We start from the raw sequence: 18288 nt of genomic DNA, 5'->3' as shown, positions 1-18288 counted from the left end.
TTATTTTTCAAATTTATGTAATCATCCGACAGTCGTTCAGGAAAATCAACAAATCTGCTCTAGGAAATAAAATGGCTCCGGATCATAATATTCTGCAAGAAAACACACCTTAACATAAAATTCTCCTCTAAGAAACCCTCCAGACATCCTTGAATTTTCTTCCATGGGAAGTAGTTATTTTTTTTTGGGGGGGGGGGGTCATATAAGGAACAACCAGTTTCCCCATAATTTATTTCCACATTCACTTGCCATTCTTCCTCTTTGTTGCTTTTGCCATTATAGCCAAATCCTGAACTTCTAAAGCCATTCCTTTCCACTTTTGAGCCATTAACATCCTTGCAGCTGTTAACAATTGGATGTATAGATCCTTATGTTCTTTCTTTATGATGGGTGTTAACTAATGTCAGTGGGTCTACTTTGAGTAAAACCTAGGGCTTTTCCACACTTGTGCTTGGCCCGCCGCTTTCCCCTGAGAAAACCCTCAGTTTATTGCTGAATCAGTCCAAACTCCAATGGGGCTTTCTATGGATTGCTGTTTGTTCCAGTTCAGCAGTAAAGAGCATGTTTTCCTGGGGAAAACTGCATGGCAAACAAAAATCTGCCTAGAAAGCACAGAACAAGCAGAAAACCTCTCAGACCTGTGATTTCTGGATGTGGGACAAGCAAAGTGTGGATGAGCTGTTAGTTGGCTACCACCCCTTATATTTCACAGAATCACAGAATTGTACAGTTGGAAGGGACCGTGTGGGGCATCTAGTCCAACCCCCTGCAATGCAGGTTTTTTTGCCCAATGTGGGCTCAAACTCACAACGCTGAGATTAAGAGCTTCATGCTCTACCGACCGAGTTATGCATTGCTTCCCCTCCCCTCCATAAATAATCACAGAAACTGTAGTTTACCCCTCAAAGAGCTACAGTTAGCAGCACCCTTCACAAACTACAGTTCCCAGGATTCTTTAGGGGAAGTCATGAGCTTTAAATGTGCGTAGTGCGGCCTTAGCGATTCCCGTCTTGCTAAGATAAATGTGTGCAGCTGGTGCGAAAAAAGCGAATGCTGTGCTAGGGGTTGTTTAGGAAAGGGACTGAAAATAAAACCGCCAGTATCATAATGCTGCCAACGCGTGTACCATTCTGGTTGCCTCACCTCAAAAAGGATATTGTAAGACTGAAGACGTTTCAGAAAAGGAAGATTCGGAAGAGATGAAAGGAAGTGTTTCTTCACATGGTGAAGCTACTAAACTCCTTCCTACGAGATGTGAAGAGCTGATAGCCACCAACTTAGATGGCTTTAAGGGAAGATTAAACACGTATCAATCAGAGTAGAGCCATTAAAATGGACAGACCTTACGTAGTCTTGCTCATTAATTTCAGTGGGTCTGAGTAAAACTTAAGTCGAATTCCACCCACAAACCCCATGCCTTAGTAAAAAAATGGGGGGGGGGAAACCCACCTACAAAAAAAAATTTCCTTAAATGCCTTAACACACTCACTCACTCACTCGAATTATTAGCGTTTCACATTATGGTAGACTGGGGATTATTCAGATCATGAATTTTTGTGCGAAGGAACTGGCTCATTTCTTATGTTTATCCTTTCCAGTGATACAGAGCCCTTAACATGCGACAGCCTTCAATTCTAATTGGGGATGTTTTAAGCCATCATTTCGTACTCATCGTTTGTTTTCCTACCAGTTATACATCGCTTTGAGATTGTTTGCCTCCCCTTGTATGCCGGTTTTCCTGCAGTTAACAGTGGCCTCTTGGTTTGGGCCTGCTACAGGACTAAATAGCAGTCTCACAGATGATTCAGGAAGGGGGGGTATACAGTGCTATTTTTCTAGAAAAAGAGGTGCTGGAACTCGCCAGGAACACCTCCATTGTTCTCTTACAATGGCAACGGCGCCCACCTGAGAGGTGCCGGAACGGAATTCTGAGTACATTTCAATTTAAACTCACGGCACCCCACTCTCATCCGCAGGGACACATATCTGACTGAGTAACATTTCAGCGGTAGCGCATGGCCGCCTATTTGCCAGTGATTTATTATCGCTGAAGTGTGAGGTGTTACACAATCAGAGCTCCCTCTCTTCCTCTTCCTCCCCCCCAACATTGTGTATGTGTGTGTGTGTGTGTGTGTGTAGATATCTATCTCTATCTATCTATCATCTATCTATCTATCATCTATCTATCTATCATCTATATATCTATCTATCTATCATCTATCATCTAGATAGATAGATAGATAGATAGATAGATAGATAGATAGATAGATAGTGTGAGAGAGATCACCCTCATACACATGGAGAAAACCACATCTCTCGGGGCATAATAAGTATCCCTCCTCAGTGAGAATCGAATACGTGAGGATCGAAGCGGAAGCAGCTTGTAAATTGTCACTTTCCTGTGATAACCATCACTTGTGGGTGACTAGACAGAGAAGTGTTAAAATTTGTGGCTTATTCAACCCCGCCTTCCAAGCCACAAGTGACTTAAGATTGGATTGGGTGGGTGGGTGGGTGAACAAGTAGCTTCCGTGGACTCATTGTTTTTTTCAAGGCCGGCTCTGCCGTTAAGCAGAGTGAGGCAACTGCCTCAGGCAGCAGCTTTTGAGGATCACAAAAGTCAGCAAATTATGAGAGGCATTGGGTTGGTTTTTTTAATGCTCACTTTTGCCTCACGTGCCAAAATACCTTGGGTATGCCACATCTTGACTTTCACGGGAGGAGGGGGGCGTTTGCTGTTCCAGTTCAGCCAGTAATTTTTTTTTACTAGGCAGAGCTTTAGTCAGGCATTGAAACACATAGGCCTGGGCTGTGCGCACATTTACAGCATCCCTTCCCACAAATGCTGGGAACTGTAGGTCAGTGAGAAGAAAACTACAGTTCCCACATTTTTTTGGGGGGGTGAAGTGTCTTGGTTTCGTTGCTGAACTAAAGCGCCTGGGGAGCTTAGGAGCCAAGGTCCCTTTGCCCCCCCCCCCAATAAAATATTTGAGAGGCCCACACCCAAGTTGATGGGCGATGCCATTCAAATGGCGTGTGTGCCACATCTTGTGATCAGTTATGCAGGGTAGGGTTTATCTGCCCCCCCCCCCATTTTATTCAAGCTGGTAGCCCTGCTGGGAAGTAGCAGTAGCAAAGTGAGTTTTGTTTTGATTATTGAATTTTCATCCGAAGATCTCAGGGTGGTTCACAGCATAAAATTACAAAATAAAACCACAAAGTACATAATAAAAAAGAACGCAAACAAAACAATACCCCCCCTTCCCACAAACACATTTCAAAGGACATATCGTTTCATTAATCAAAGTGCTATCTCACTGGGCACAAGGTCACTGAAAGCCATATACAGTGGCCTTCAGGTTAAGTACTTAATTTGTTCCGGAGGTCCGTTCTTAACCTGAAACTGTTCTTAACCTGAAGCACCACTTTAGCTAATGGGGCCTCCTGCTGCCGCCGCGCCGCCGGAGCCCGATTTCTGTTCTTATCCTGAAGCAAAGTTCTTAACCTGAAGTACTATTTCTGGGTTAGCAGAGTCTGTAACCTGAAGCGTTTGTAACCTGAAGCATATGTAACCCGAGGTACCACTGTATTCATTATATTGTGGCTTAGTGTGATGCGTGAACCAGACCTGTGAGATCTTTATAAATGAAATGCATGTTGTGTGAAGAACTGCAGTGGAACTTCGGCTGTCAAATGTAATCCGTTCCGGAAGACCGTTCGAATTCCGAAACTGAGGTGCAAAGGGCCGTTGACAATTTTAATTGAGAAAATGAGAAACGTGCCTTGGAAGGCCTTCGATTTCTGAGGCGTGTTTGAAAACAGAAACAATTACTTCTGGGTTTTCGACATTCGAGTTCCAAAACATTCAGCTTGCGAGACGCTCGAAAACCGAAGTTCCACTGTACTTTCTTTACCTCTCAGCTTCCTTGGACTAGCAAACATTTGTGGACCCTGCCTGTCTGTTTTGCTTCCGGCAAATATGCTTCTGCCTTAGGATTGCAGGGAGAGATATTGATTCCACTTTACCCCACTGAGGTTTTCTTTCTCTCTTGTTTCTTTTTTCCAGGAATGCTGGAATGCTACTGGTAAGTAAGAAAATAAGCGCTCCTGTACTGCTGCTTGTGTGGCAACTGTGACTGCAGCAAGGAACCATGGGCATTTTGGAGTGGACATTGAAGAGAAAAGATTTTGGAACTCCTAAACTCTAGGATGTTGCTTGGCCTGGAGTGCAGGAAGGGTCCTTGTATTGCAGAATATAACAAAGGGTCCCTCCGGCAACTTGTTTGTACAGGGGTTAGATTACATCCTGTCTTTGCTGAGAATTCATTCTGATATGTTTGCACGGTGGTTATATGACAATGAGCATTTGATTGATTAATCAGTCTCGTAAAAGTTATATACCACTTGATTGCTTGGGGGGTAAAAACCTTAATGTGGTTTACCAAAAAAGGTAAAGCAATAAAATTATCTCTGAAAAGTTTGCAACCACAATTTAAAACATAAAGTTTGCGCTGTGGGTTAAACCACAGAGCCTAGGACTTGCCGATCAGAAGGTTGGCGGTTCGAATCCCCGTGACCGGGTGAGCTCCCGTTGCTTGGTCCCTGCTCCTGCCAACCTAGCAGTTTGAAAGCACATCAAAGTGCAAGTAGATAAATAGGTACCACTCCGGCAGAAAGGTAAACGGTGTTTCCATGCACTGCTCTGGTTCGCCAGAAGCGGCTTAGTCATGCTGGCCACATGACCCAGAAGCTGTACACCGGCTCCCTTGGCCAATAAAGCGAGATGAGCGCTGCAACCCCAGAGTCGCTCACGACTGGACCTAATGGTCAGGGGTCCCTTTACCTTTACCTAACAGCTGTGCATTCTGCAATATGTCATGAATAGAATAACAGTGCATTAATGGTGGATTTATACTGGGCTGCCCACACATCATTCCTCTTGGCTGGTTGTTCCAAGATGCTTCTCCAGCATTATCCCATAATTGCATTATTGTTCTTTTCTACAGCGTATGGTGCCCTGCCTCGGTCCAGATTGCGATGCCAGCGGAAGCTGCAGGAAGACCTATTCCTGCGTGTGCCCAGCCTTAGCCTAAGCCCAGTTCAGCTGTTCCGCAAGCGCCAGACCTGTGTGCGTGTTCGCGTGGCTTTGAACGCTACAGGTATGATGTGGGAGCAGGTGGGGTGGGCCAGGGCCTGATCCATCCAGGGTTCTTACAACAGGTGTGGCGAGGAAGGAAATCACAGTTAATATTTTTATTTGAAGTGTTCTCATGATGCAATGAGATATAGAAAACGAATGTAAATGGGATGTCGTTTAGAAGGGTTAGGAGCGTGTCCAATTCTGGGCACCACAATTTAAGAAGGATGTTGACAAGCTGGAACGTGTGCAAAGGAGGGCAACCAAGACGATCAAGGGTCTGGAAACCAAGCCTTATGAGGAACGGTTGAAGGAGCTGGGTATGTTTAGCCTGGAAAAGAGGAGACTGAGAGGAGATATGATTGCCATGAGCTCGTCCTACTCTCGAGTAGGACCCTGGCAGAGACACATGCCCGACTGGCATGTTCTCTCCCTCCTGGCCGATCGTTTGGGAGCTTCAAAAGCTTTCTTCAGCCCGAACGTCGCAGCCAACAGACATCGTCACACTTAAGGATCCGCAGAGTCTTCGCAGTTTGCGTAACAGACCTCAGCAACTCAGCATTTTGGCTAATCTACTTTATTTACACATGGGGCACTGCAACATGGCTCCCTCTCTCTCTAGCATCAGACAGCAAAGAGAGAGAAAACAAAGGACAACAGCCCCACTTCATGGAACACAGTAACACAAACATCCTGTCTTCGTCACTTCCCACACTGTGTGAATGAAAACATACACCGTCATGTGATGGACAACAATCCCATGACTGCAATCGTGGGGCAGGAATTCTAACAATGATAGCCACCTTCAAATATCTCAAGGGCTGTCACATGGAGGAGGGAACAAGTTTGTTTTCTCCTTCTCTGCAGTGTAGGATTCAAACCAATGTCTTCAAATTACAAGAAAGGAGATTCCAACTAAACTTCGGGGTGGGGGGGCTTTCTGACAGTAAGAGCTGTACGACGGTTGTGGTCTCTCCTTCCTTGGAGGTTTTTAAGCAGAGGCTGGATGGCCATCAGTCATGGATGATCTAGTTGGGATTCCTGCATAGCTGGGGTTTGAACCAGATGACCGTTGGGTTTCTTTCCAACTCTACGATTCTGCGATTCTAGCTCCCAAGCTTTGATTAAATTCTAGCACCTATTGGGCCCAGGAATTTAGGGGACCCTGGCACCCACAAACTCATAACAATATGATGCACTTGTTCAGCAAACCCGCAAATGCACAGCACGCACACCGCTTTGTAAGCACCAGGAGAGGTAGACTGCTTCTACTGCCTAGAAACTGCTGTATTAAGTGGGATACAAATTGCTCCATTAAAGTGATAAGTAATACCAGGATTCAGTGAAGATTTGTGTTGCCTTGGACTGCCTGTCTCTCTCCTTGGCACTATTTGTTATGTACTGAAATTCTCACCCTGGGCCAGCAGGGGGATACTGTAGATAGTTATGCAAATAAGGGATCGAAAGTGACGTTCAGTGATTGGATAGTTTTAGAAAGTTGTAACAGTTACGTTGTACTGGAGCTCTATATAAGCAGGCTGGCTGAACCCTTCAGTTCAGTTCTGTTCTGGCCTGTGAATAAACAAGAGCTGTTTGAAGAATCGCTGTGTCGTCTGATATGTTCACCCACAACTTAACACTATTCTCTCTTTTTCCTGACCTCAGGGATTGAAGGACTGGAGCTGCATTTCCTGGTTATAAGTTCCAAACGCTCTGGCTGGCTTCAGATCTTCAGAAGAGCAGGCACTGGAACCTTGGTTAGTTATCACCATTCCTATGGACGTGTTGGACTGGGATGGGGAGGCTTCTCTCCCTCCACTCAACAGGATGTCGCTGCCTTCTGTTTATTAGCTGCACGAAAGGCCGAAATTCAGCTGATTAAGTTCTCCTTTATCTCCATGTTGGGAAAAGCTTCAGAACTTCAGCCTGCCATCACAGGAGTTCTGTGCCAGGAAAGAAAGGTGGAAACATATACACCACAACCCCCTTTTTGACCATTGCATTGGGAAACGACCAGTCTTTGTTCATTCCTCATTCATAGTGGTGTCTTTCAACATCTTTGCAAAATGTAGGAGCAACGTGTAATTTTATGGGAACCTAAATTCTTTGGGTGGTTGAGAGTTGTAGTACGGTAACCTCTGGAGGGTCACAGATTCCTCAGCCTTGGCCTTGGTTTTAGAAACTTGGCTGTGCTTCCCAGTCCCCCATCTTTTGATGGCCCTAGCAGTGTACCAGACACCGAGTTTATTTGGTGGGATGTCTGTGTCCTGAAGTAGAAAAGGTACAGAGGACAGGACTGAACCCTAAAAAACTTGCTTTCAGTGGTCAACTCAACTCCTTGTAAATTCATAATGAATGGGGATGCCCTTGAGCTTGTGCAGAGTGAGGACCTGTTGGGTGACTGCAACCAGCATGCATGCTCTTCTAGGCTTAGGGATCATTGTGACGTTGAGTTTCAGGCAGACTTGAAGAATGGCACCCCATCTCTTACGAGCGAGGCTTGTGGGGAAATACTGTGTGGAAGTACAGTGGTACCTTGGTTTAAGAACAGCTTAGTTTACGAACAACTTGGATTAAGAACGCTGCAAACCCGGAAGTAGGTGTTTTGGTTTGTGAACTTTGCCTTGGAAGCAGAACATATTCCGCTTCCTGTTGAGTGTGTTCCTTTTGTAAATTGAGTCCCCCACCACTATGGGAAAGCACGCCTTGGTTTAAGAATGCTTTGGTTTAAGAACAAACTTCTTGAATGGATTAAGTTCGTAAACCAAGGTACTACTGTACTTCCTTTCTACAATTAACAGATGGAGAAGATGTGGGAATTAACATAATTTGCTTCAACCTTTTAAAGTTAAATTCATGAGGGCTAGAAATGTGGGGGGGGGGTTATAAATTGAAAACTGGTATGTTCAAGATCCTGCACAAGCCACTGGATTCCATGATCAGGGGTTTGAATGGATATGAGCAGTGCTTTCTTTGTGGTGGTAGTGACTGATACGGAATACCATCACCTCTCCTTTTCTTTTGGCTGTGAACAGCAGCCATTTTGTACTCACAACTGCCGCTCCATTGCCAAGATATGCGCGGTGACACCTCACACCCCCAAAAGCACTGGATGTGATGATGCAGTGGCATGTGAAGTCTGGCTTGTACGTTTTGTGGACTCCTGCTGTTTAAGAGATTCACCAGATAATCGCTTACAGAGCAATAGCCTTGCAGCCACTAGTTAGGGGGTTACTCCAGCTTGGGACAGGCCAAGATTCCAGCATGATTTACAAGGAGGAGATCTGGGTGAGCACCATTCTCACTGTGGCCTTTCCTTCTCCAGTGGCAGGTGCTATTTGACTGTTTCCCAGCAGAGAGCGGCCGCCGGGTGCTTGTTTCACTGGAAACCATTCCTGGCAGGGTGCTGAGCATCAACGAAAGCCTTTTAATCCCTAACAACCAATTAGGTAAGAAAAGGCTCGAATACACATAGGCCTGGCCTACTGCCATTGCTGAGGGGTCTGGAATTCTGTGCCCAGAAAATCTTCAAATTCTGTGCTGGGGGAAAATGGTGTTCAGGAAACACTGGTCATAGATGGTATTCAAAGTGCCTTCCTTGGCATTCCAGAATTATCTTGTGAACAATGCAGAGGGGAGAGAGGCCAAGGTCTTAGACGAGCATAATATATTTCTGTAACTTGCACATGCAAGAATTTAATCCTATATCAAAGTACACACAATGGCTGATAGGCAATAGAATATGCAGTAATAGCAGGCTTTGCAACATTTCCATACCAACGCCATGTATTACCTCACATACACGAAGCCTTGAAACACATCAGTGTGGTGAGTGTGGAGAGCCAGTGTGGTGTAGTGGTTAAGAGCGGTAGACTCGTAATCTGGTGAACCTGGGTTCGTGTCTCCGCTCCTCCACATGCAGCTGCTGGGTGACCTTAGGCTAGTCACCCTTCTTTGAAGTCTCTCAGCCCCACTCACCTCACAGAGTGTTTGTTGTGGGGGAGGAAGGGAAAGGAGAATGTTAGCCGCTTTGAGACTCCTTCGGGTAGTGATAAAGCGGGATATCAAATCCAAAACTCCTCATCACTTGCCGCATCATCGTTCCAAATGTCCTGCTCCAAATTGGGTTTTCTCCTCTGCCACAGCCTGCTTTTCCTTCCCCAGAAGTTCCAGAGTTCCACCACAGATGGGTGCCAGCAGAACGGGCTATTGAGGTGTCTGTCACCAAGGGCCCTGACATCACAGTACGCCTCTGCCACCAGCTGGCTCTGGAGTGCGAGGAACTGGGCCAGCCGTTCCACCAGCAGGTGAGACCTTGGAGGGGAAGGATGCAGAGGAGGAACAGAAATGGACCCATCTAAAAGGAGATATAAGTCCCTACCAGAGAAGAATGGCAGATCATGTTGATGGATTACGCCGAAATGGCTCAAATGACCGGAAGAAGTCGAAATCCGGAAGACCAAAATTTTAATAAGGAATGGGGGGAAATTATAACTTACCTTAAAGACCATTGTAGACTGTTAAAATCGTTAGTAGGATTGGAATATCACTTGTAGTTTAAGGGTGAATTTTGGACACAATGGAGATGTAAAAGATTTGGCTCATCATAAAAGATGCAGGAGGAAATGATTAACAAGAGGACCCACAAAGGGAAGGAGGGAAGTCCAAGATATTCCTTGGAATCTAGTGCTTATGTTTGGTCTATGTTTGATATATGACTGTAAAATTTTAATCTGAAAATCAAATAAATTTAGAAAGAAGGGAGGAAAGAAAAGAAATGGACCCATCTAGTAGGAAGAATGGGATGCGGGTGGCGCTGTGGGTTAAACCACAAAGCCTAGGACTTGCCGATCAGAAGGTCGACGGTTCGAATCCCCGCGACGGGGTGAGCTCCCATTGCTCGGTCCCAGCTCCTGCCAACCTAGCAGTTCAAAAGCACGTCAAAGTGCAAGTAGATAAATAGGTACCGCTCCAGCGGGAAGGTAAACGGCATTTCCGTGCGCTGCTCTGGTTCTCCAGAAGGGGCTTAGTCATGCTGGCCACATGACCCGGAAGCTGTACGCCGGCTCCCTCGGCCAATAAAGCGAGATGAGCGCCGCAACCCCAGAGTCGGCCACGACTGGACCTAATGGTCAGGGGTCCCTTTACCTTTACCTTTAGTAGGAAGGAAGAGCAAGGAGGCTGTTGCTTCCTGTACAAACAATAAAACGATAAAATAATGGGGGGTGGGGGAGGAAAAGGCAGGACAAACAGGCTGGAGGGATATGAAGGGGAATGTGCGGGTTGAGTAAGAAGAATTACAAACATATTCTGTGCCAGAGCCTCAATGTTATGGCCCTGTTCTCCTCTTCTCAGGTTCTGGTCTCCAAACATCACCCTGCTCTGCTGTCGTATGAGCGCCTGCTCCCATGCTTATGTATCGAGGTGCGTGCGCATCATGTTGAGGGGCCCACCATTCCAAGACTTTTCAGTGGGAGGAGAAAAGAGAGATACCGTCTCTCTTGTGGGTGGGCGGGGAGATGCACAAACAGAACTCGGAGGGGGAAGAAGGATGGAAATAGCCTTCTGCAACCTGGTTCCCTCTGACTGCTTTGGACTCCCACCAGCTGTTGTAGTCCAAAGCAACTGGAGAGCACCAAGTTGGGGAAGGCTGGAGGAGAGGAACCTGAGCTGAGCTGAGGCTTACTTCTGTGGCTCAGTCTTGTAGCAGGTTTTGCTTAGGTTTGTGGGTGGCTGTGCCTTTAAGAGCCCCTCCTACCCACGCCAGGCCCTCTACAGAAAGTGGCCATGTGGGCAGGGGACAGAACATTCAAGAATGTTTCCAGATGGGTGTCGATTGCGGGATGGTTGCTCCTTATGCATGCAATTTTTGCAGCTTTGTTGGCATCAAAGTCCAGTCCATCGTTCCCCGCCACCACCAGTTTCATCCAGATTTGACTTGTTTGTGAACGACCCATTTACAGTGTTAAGCCTCCCTCGCCCCTTACCCCAAGCCCACAATCTGGAAGCACCCCAGGACAGAATGGGCTCACCTGTCATTTTTTTCTTGGGTGCCTCTTAGCACATGGGTGGGAGCCCTCTGTCTGGGGACCGCAGAGGGAATCAAGGCTGGGAAGCAGCCAACTTGGACCTAACTTTCCTCCCTTCTGTTCTAGGCATCGTATCATGAGCAGCACGACAGCTTGCGCAAAAAAGTGTGCCCTTTCTGGGATCAGCGAGAGGCTTGTGAGTCTTGCTTTATTCCAGGGCCGGGTCTGATGACAGCAGGGCTCTGCCAATGCTGTCTAGCTCTGTTGCTGCTAGGGCTGAATGGCTGTTATGCCAATAGTGTTTATTTTAGGTAGGTAAGGTCTGCTGTGGAGGACAGGCATGCCAAATTTATTTGCTAGCCTCTGCTCCTGTGCCTTTGAGAGGACCTTGGTATGCAGGTGTTAGCAAGCATGCATAGCTTCTTGCCGTGAAATGTTCATCTGCTGCAGGGCCATCTGAAGCATATCCGGCGCCATGGTGCAAAGATCCCTCCGGCGACCCCCCCCCCCAGCAACTCCCAAACAAGGGAGGGGGTGCAGCTCCCCCACTCGCTGGGGCGCCCCTGAGAGGCCGGCGCCCTGGCGCAACGAACCACTAACACCAATGGGAAAGACGGCTCTGATCTGCTGTTTTCTGCACATTGAGCTGTTAAAGGTGCAGAAGCAGAACAGACTGCTTTTTCTCTGGTTAGTTAATAGGGACGCGGGTGGCGCTGTGGGTAAAAGCCTCAGCGCCTAGGGCTTGCCGATCGCAAGGTCGGCGGTTCGAATCCCCGCGGCAGGGTGCGCTCCCGTTGCTCGGTCCCAGCGCCTGCCAACCTAGCAGTTTGAAAGCACCCCCGGGTGCAAGTAGATAAATAGGGACCGCTTACTAGCGGGAAGGTAAACGGCGTTTCCGTGTGCTGCGCTGGCTCGCCAGATGCAGCTTTGTCACGCTGGCCACGTGACCCGGAAGTGTCTCCAGACAGCGCTGGCCCCCGGCCTCTTGAGTGAGATGGGCGCACAACCCTAGAGTCTGTCAAGACTGGCCCGTACGGGCAGGGGTACCTTTACCTTTACCTTTAGTTAGCCCTAATGAAAGAATGCAGCCCCCTTTTCTATTAGAACTAAATTGATCTCTAGCTCTGCCCATTAGACTATTAATGCATTTACTTGGGTATAAAAATGAGGTGGTATTGGTGTGTCCCCCCCCCCCCTGTTTTTTGTTTTGCTGGAGGTACCTACTTGATTCAATAAAGAGTCCAGCAGACAAAGAGAGAGCCAATGTGATGTAGTGGTTAAAGGGCATAACTTGAACTAGGTAGTTCTGGGTAATAATAATAGTAGTAGTAGTAGTAGTAATAATAATAATAATAATAGGGACGCAGGTGGCGCTGTGGGTTAAACCACAGAGCCTAGGACTTGCCGATCAGAAGGTTGGCGGTTCGCATCCCTGCAACAGGGTGAGCTCCCGTTGCTCGGTCCCTGCTCCTGCCAACCTAGCAGTTCGAAAGCACGTCAAAGTGCAAGTAGATAAATAGGTACTGCTCCAGCGGGAAGGTAAACGGCTGCTCTGGTTTGCCAGAAGTGGCTTAGTCATGCTGGCCACATGACCCGGAAGCTGTACGCCGGCTCCCTCAGCCAATAAAGCGAGATGAGCGCTGCAACCCCAGAGTCGGTCACGACTGGAGCTAATGGTCAGGGGTCCCTTTACCTATACCTTTAATAATAATAATTTATACCCCACCCATCTGGCTGGGTTTCCCCAGCCACTGTGGGCCACATCCAACAAAATATTAAAAATACAATAAAACATCCAACATTAAAAACTTCCCTAAACAGGGCTGCCTTCAGATGTCTTCTAAAAGTCAGGTAGTTGTTTATTTCCTTGAGATCTGATGGGAGGGTGTTCCACAGGGTGGGTGCCACCACCGAGAAGGCCCTCTGCCTGGTTCCAACAGCATACACTGGGCCACAGGTTCCTCATCCCTGTTATAAGGTATCACTGTCTGTTGGAGACTCAACAGTCTAATCATATTTACACACACACCCACCCGCTGCTGCCTCTCTTCTAGATGGTCCAGATCTGTGGTCCTCGGTGGAGTTTCGCGACTACAGCAACAGCGGCAAGGCTGAAATGGCTATGTCTCTGAGCGGCCGCTGCCTGCTTCATCCCAATGCTTCCCTGTGCTGGAAAGAAAGCGCCACTCCGGGTGCGGCCTGTCAAGACATCCCCAACTCCACAGTCACAGGATTACGTCAGGTGAAAGCGTGGGGCGGTCATACTAGGAGCTTGCTGGGGTGGTAACGGGTAAGGATCCAATGATGCTCTTAGGGTGACGTTCGTTCGGAACTGATCCCTGCCTTCCCTGCCTGCTTGTGGTAGAGCTTGGTTTTGCCGCAGCAGGGTAGGGAAAGGGAGCAGTAGAGGCACGTGGAGAGATATTTAGCTGCCGAATCATTGCTTGATGCCTTTGAGCCACCAAAGACTGGCAAGCCTGTTTGCACAGGCAAGTGGTTCACGCTTAGCAGTATGTCCCCATTAAGGGTAAATACGTATTGGTGCTCCTTGCCCACTGTAAAGAGCAAAAGAGGGGAGACTGGGGTGTTTAAAGGATGGCTGAACTGGAGGAAGCGTTAGGGCTTGTCAACACGTCCACTTGTTTTGTGCCTTGAAAGCACAGGTCCAAGCAGTTTCGCACTTGCCCTGTGCTTTTTTGTGCTGGGAGCCAGCGTGGCGTAGTGGTTAAGAGGGGCGGACTCGTAATCTGGTGAACCGGGTTCGCTTCCCCACTCCTCCACATGCAGCTGCTGGGTGACCTTGGGCTAGTCACACTTCTTTGAAGTCTCTCAGCCCCACTCACCTCACAGAGTGTTTGTTGTGGGGGAGGAAGGGAAAGGAGATTGTGAGCCGCTTTGAGGCTCCTTAGGGTAGTGATAAAGCGGGATATCAAATCCAAACCCCTCCTCCTCCTCCTCCTCCTCCTCCTATTCTTCTTCTTCTTCTTCTACTTTTTCCAAGGAATAATAATTTTTATTATTTGCATCCTGCCCATCTGACTGGGTTGCCCCATCTACTCTGGGCAGCTTCCAACATACCGCATTTTTTGCACCATAACACTCACTTTTTTCCTCCTAGAAAGTAAGGGAAATGTCTGTGCGTGTTATGGAGGGAATGCCTATGGGTGGCATGCCTACGGATTTTCCTCCTCTAAAAACTACGTGCGTGTTATAGAGCGAAAAATACGGTATATAAAAACATAATAAAGCATTATTCATTAGAACGCTTCCCTTCAATGCTGAATTGCAGCAAACGTCAATCTGTTGGCCCTGTTTGCTGGAGTGGGCAGGGTTGGATGCCAACAACCTCTGAAAAGTCACAGATTCCCTCACCCTTGCCATGTTGAGTTGTGGAAACTGATATAGGAAAGAAAATAATGGAGTGTTTTTGAAATGATCTTATTGTGCCTTATTGCTTAGAGGTCTTGCATGCTAAGCGATAGATGGATATTGCAAATAAACAATCAAGATTATCCTCGCGTGTTTTTTTCTTTCTCTAGGAGTACATCCTTGAGGAGGTGGATGTTCACCCTCGGCTCTGCTTCAAGGTGAGGCCTGCTTCCCAGTCGCTACTCGCACCGGACGCTGGCAAGTCAGTTACCTAGTGCCAAATCTTTTCTGCCCAAAACTGTTGCCACTTGCAGCCATCTGGACTCTGCACAGTCTCAGGAGAGCAACGGAAAGCTTGGGAGTTGCATTATCATTATAGGATTTAGTACAGGTGAAACTCAAAAAATTAGAATATCGTGGAAAAGTGCATTGATTTCAGTCATTCAACTTCAAAGGTGAAACTAATATATGAGATAGACTCATGAATGCCAAGCAAGATATGTCAAGCCTTTCTTTGGATTTGATATCCCGCCTTTCACTCGCCTTCAGGAGTTTCAAAGCAGCTAACATTCTCCTTTGTTACCATTGTGATGATCATGGCGTACAGCTGATGAAAACCCCAAATGAACCATCTCAGAAAATGAGAATATTCAATGAAATCAGCAAAACAAGCATTGCAAATGGAGTAAGATTGGACCTCTGAGAAGTAGAAGCAGATCTCGCTTTGCATGTTATCAGTCAATCTCGTATATTAGTTTCACCTTTCAAGTTGAATGACTGAAATAAAGGAACTTTTCCACAATATTCTTTTTTTTTTTTTTTTTTTGAGGTTCACCTGTAGATAGCATTGGGATGTAGATGTTTGTGTGCTTTTAAAAAAAGTGAACTTCACTTCTGTTCTTGCGTGCCCTGATCTAGACAAGCTGGTCCTCAACCAAGGAATGTCCTCTCAAGGCTCATCTCGGCTTGTCCCATGCATAGAATGTCCAAGGTACAGATGAGCTCTCAGTCCCTGCTGGGGTTTTTCCAGCAGTGAGAGCCAGTGTGGTGTAGTGGTTAAGAGCGGTAGTCTCGTAATCTGGTGAACCGGGTTCGATTCCCCGCTCCTCCACATGCAGCTGCTGGGTGACCTTGGGCCAGTCACACTTCTCTGAAGTCTCTCAGCCTCACTCACCTCACAGAGTGTTTGTTGTGGGGGAGGAAGGGAAAGGAGAATGTTAGCCGCTTTGAGACTCCTGAAGGAGAGTGATAAAGCGGGATATCAAATCCAAACTCTTCTTCTTTCCATACGTCATAGAGTATGAAAAAGGTTGCACTTGATAAGCCTTCAAAAGCATAAAGGAAGACAGACCCTGTAATGTGCAGTGCAGTCATATGAAGGTTGACTCAGGAAGAAGTTACACAGAGTCCTATGGGGCTGCCTCTCTTATAAATCTTATTTTAATTGAGTTTTACATTTCAAATTTAAATTCAAACAATAAACAACATCATTGAGGATTCCCTGAATCCTTTGACTCCCCTCCACGCTTCCATGGTTACCATTTTCAATCTTTTGCCACTGCTTCACTTATTTCCCCTATTTTTCTTATAGAATCCCATTTTACCTTAGTTTTTAGTACATTACAAACATTATCCAAATCCTGCTGAAGTTTTTAGTTGTTTACAGTGTACATGGGGCTGATTCTCAAGGTCTGCAGTCTTAGGGGCTCTAGATGAGCCATAGTCGTGGGCTTAAAACTGCAAGCACAAGAATTCACTTAGGACATTGGGAAGAACTTAGGCACATAGGAAGTTGCCTTCCACTGAGTCATCACGCCATAGGTCCTTCTACCTCCACATTGTCTGCACCGACTGGTAGCGGCTCTCCAGGGTTTCAGACAGAGGATATTCTCACCCTGGTCTGCAAATGCCAAGGACTGAACCTGGGACTTTCTGCGTTTGCCGCTGAGCTACAGCCATGCTGTCCTAGTGACTGACTGACTGGGTGTTGGTGCACTGGGACAGGTTGCTTTCAGGAGTGCCGCGGAATCTTCACTGCTGGAGGTCAGGGGTGTGGCTCAGCGGTACAGCACCTACTGCTTTGTAGGTTTGATCCCCAGCATCTCCAAGTAGGGCTAGAAGGGGTGTGAAATCCCGGAAGGCCATTTCCCAGCCATTGTAGACAGTAGTGAGCAAGATGGATCAATGGTTAGACTCGTTAAAAAGCAGCTCCCCATGTCTTTTATAAGAGCAGGTTTGGACAAATACTTGATGGTTTTAGTTTTAAGTTGGCTTGATCGATGAGATCAGTTCAAGTCCTGTACAGTGGTACCTTGGAAGTCGAACAGAATCCGTTCTGGAAGTCCGTTCAACTTCCAGAATGTTTGGAAACCAAGGTGTAGCTTCTGATTGGCTGCAGGAAGCTCCTACAGCCAATTGGAAGCCGCATCAGATGTTCGGGTTCCAAAGAACGTTCGCAAACCAGAACAATCACTTCCAGGTTTGTGGCATTCGGGAGCCAAAACATTCAACCCGCAAGGCATTTGGGATCCAAGGTATGACTGCATTCAAGGTTGTCTGTCACTGGAGGAATGGAGATGTGGGATTTCTTTCCCGCTATAGATATTTGTTGTATCCCCTCCTGAAGGAAGGCAGGGGGCTAGAATTGAGGACTCCTGCTGATTTTGCCATTCTTTCATTCTGTGAGTGTGAGTTGCTGGTTTGGTTTCACCAGCCCCAGCTCTTCCAGTGATCCAGTGTCTTTGCTGTCTGTCTTTTCTAGTTTTCCTACAAAAACAGCAGCCACATTCAGTGCCCACTCCGGACAGGTGAGTCTGCAGCTCAAAGCTGCTGGTTTGGTATCGTAGGATGATGGGGAGGTGGTGACTGGGGCAAGGGAGGCGATTCCTTCTCACTGAACCAGAGATCGTGCTCATTAGGGTTGCCAGCACGGACCCAAAGCTGTTTTCTCTACCCGCGTCTGTACATTCCTTTCCCATCACAACAGCACTCAGAAGCAGGTCGTCTCATTGCTGTTCAGCTGTCAGTAGAGGCTGGTGCTCGTTGGGACTGGTAGGGCGGAAGGCAAGGGGGCCGACAGTAGATGGAGCCAGAGAAATTGACAGGCAGAGCCAATTGATTCGGCTTTTGTTTCCATTCTCTGCCATGCTAAGTCCTATAAAGGGAACACTAAGGAAGAGGATGGGACGCGGGTGGCGCTGTGGGTTAAACTACAGAGCCTAGGGCTTGCCGATCAGAAGGTTGGCGGTTCAAATCCCCGCGACGGGGTGAGCTCCCGTTGCTCGGTCCCTGCTCCTGCCAACCTAGCAGTTCGAAAGCAGGTCATAGTGCAAGTAGATAAATAGGTACCGCTCCGGCGGGAAGGTAAATGGCATTTCCATGTGCTGCTGTGGTTCACCAGAAGCGGCTTAGTCATGCTGGCCACATGACCCGGAAGCTGTATGCCAGCTCCCTCGGCCAATAAAGCGAGATGAGCACTGCAACCCCAGAGTCGTTCGCGACTGGACCTAAGGGTCAGGGGTCCCTTTACCTTTTTAAGGAAGAGGATAGAGCAGGGGTCAGCAACCTTTTTCAGCACCCGGCCGGTTTTCTGTCCGTCAGACCTTGGGGGGGCCAGACTATACCTTGAAAAGAAAAAGAACGAACGAATACCTATGCCCCACAAGTAACCCAGAAATGCATTTTAAATAAAAGCACACATTCTACTCATGTAAAAACACGCTGATTCCCAGACCGTCCATGGGCTGGATTTAG

The 18288-nt window shown here is 47.3% G+C and overlaps 1 protein-coding gene across 3 annotated transcripts in view; it reads left to right on the top strand.

Moving 5' to 3' along the window:
• Window positions 1–18288, top strand: part of IL17RE (interleukin 17 receptor E) — a 53985-nt gene that overhangs the window by 23689 nt on the left and 12008 nt on the right. For all 3 annotated transcript variants that reach the window (XR_013392020.1, XM_028719698.2, XM_077925143.1), the window contains 10 exons: window positions 4067–4085; window positions 5007–5159; window positions 6803–6894; window positions 8463–8586; window positions 9302–9444; window positions 10493–10561; window positions 11293–11362; window positions 13221–13408; window positions 14706–14753; window positions 17297–17342. Coding sequence is in view for 2 of the 3 variants with exons in the window: in XM_028719698.2 (XP_028575531.2) it covers window positions 4067–4085; window positions 5007–5159; window positions 6803–6894; window positions 8463–8586; window positions 9302–9444; window positions 10493–10561; window positions 11293–11362; window positions 13221–13408; window positions 14706–14753; window positions 17297–17342 (952 nt within the window). In the remaining variant the exon portion in view is untranslated. The remainder of the gene's footprint in view (window positions 1–4066; window positions 4086–5006; window positions 5160–6802; window positions 6895–8462; window positions 8587–9301; window positions 9445–10492; window positions 10562–11292; window positions 11363–13220; window positions 13409–14705; window positions 14754–17296; window positions 17343–18288) is intronic.

This window comes from Podarcis muralis, chromosome 2 (genome assembly GCF_964188315.1).
Source record: "Podarcis muralis chromosome 2, rPodMur119.hap1.1, whole genome shotgun sequence".
Taxonomy (NCBI): domain Eukaryota; kingdom Metazoa; phylum Chordata; class Lepidosauria; order Squamata; family Lacertidae; genus Podarcis; species Podarcis muralis.
The sequence above is the reverse complement of the archived record's forward strand: the minus strand, read 5'-3'. Positions and strand labels throughout refer to the sequence as shown.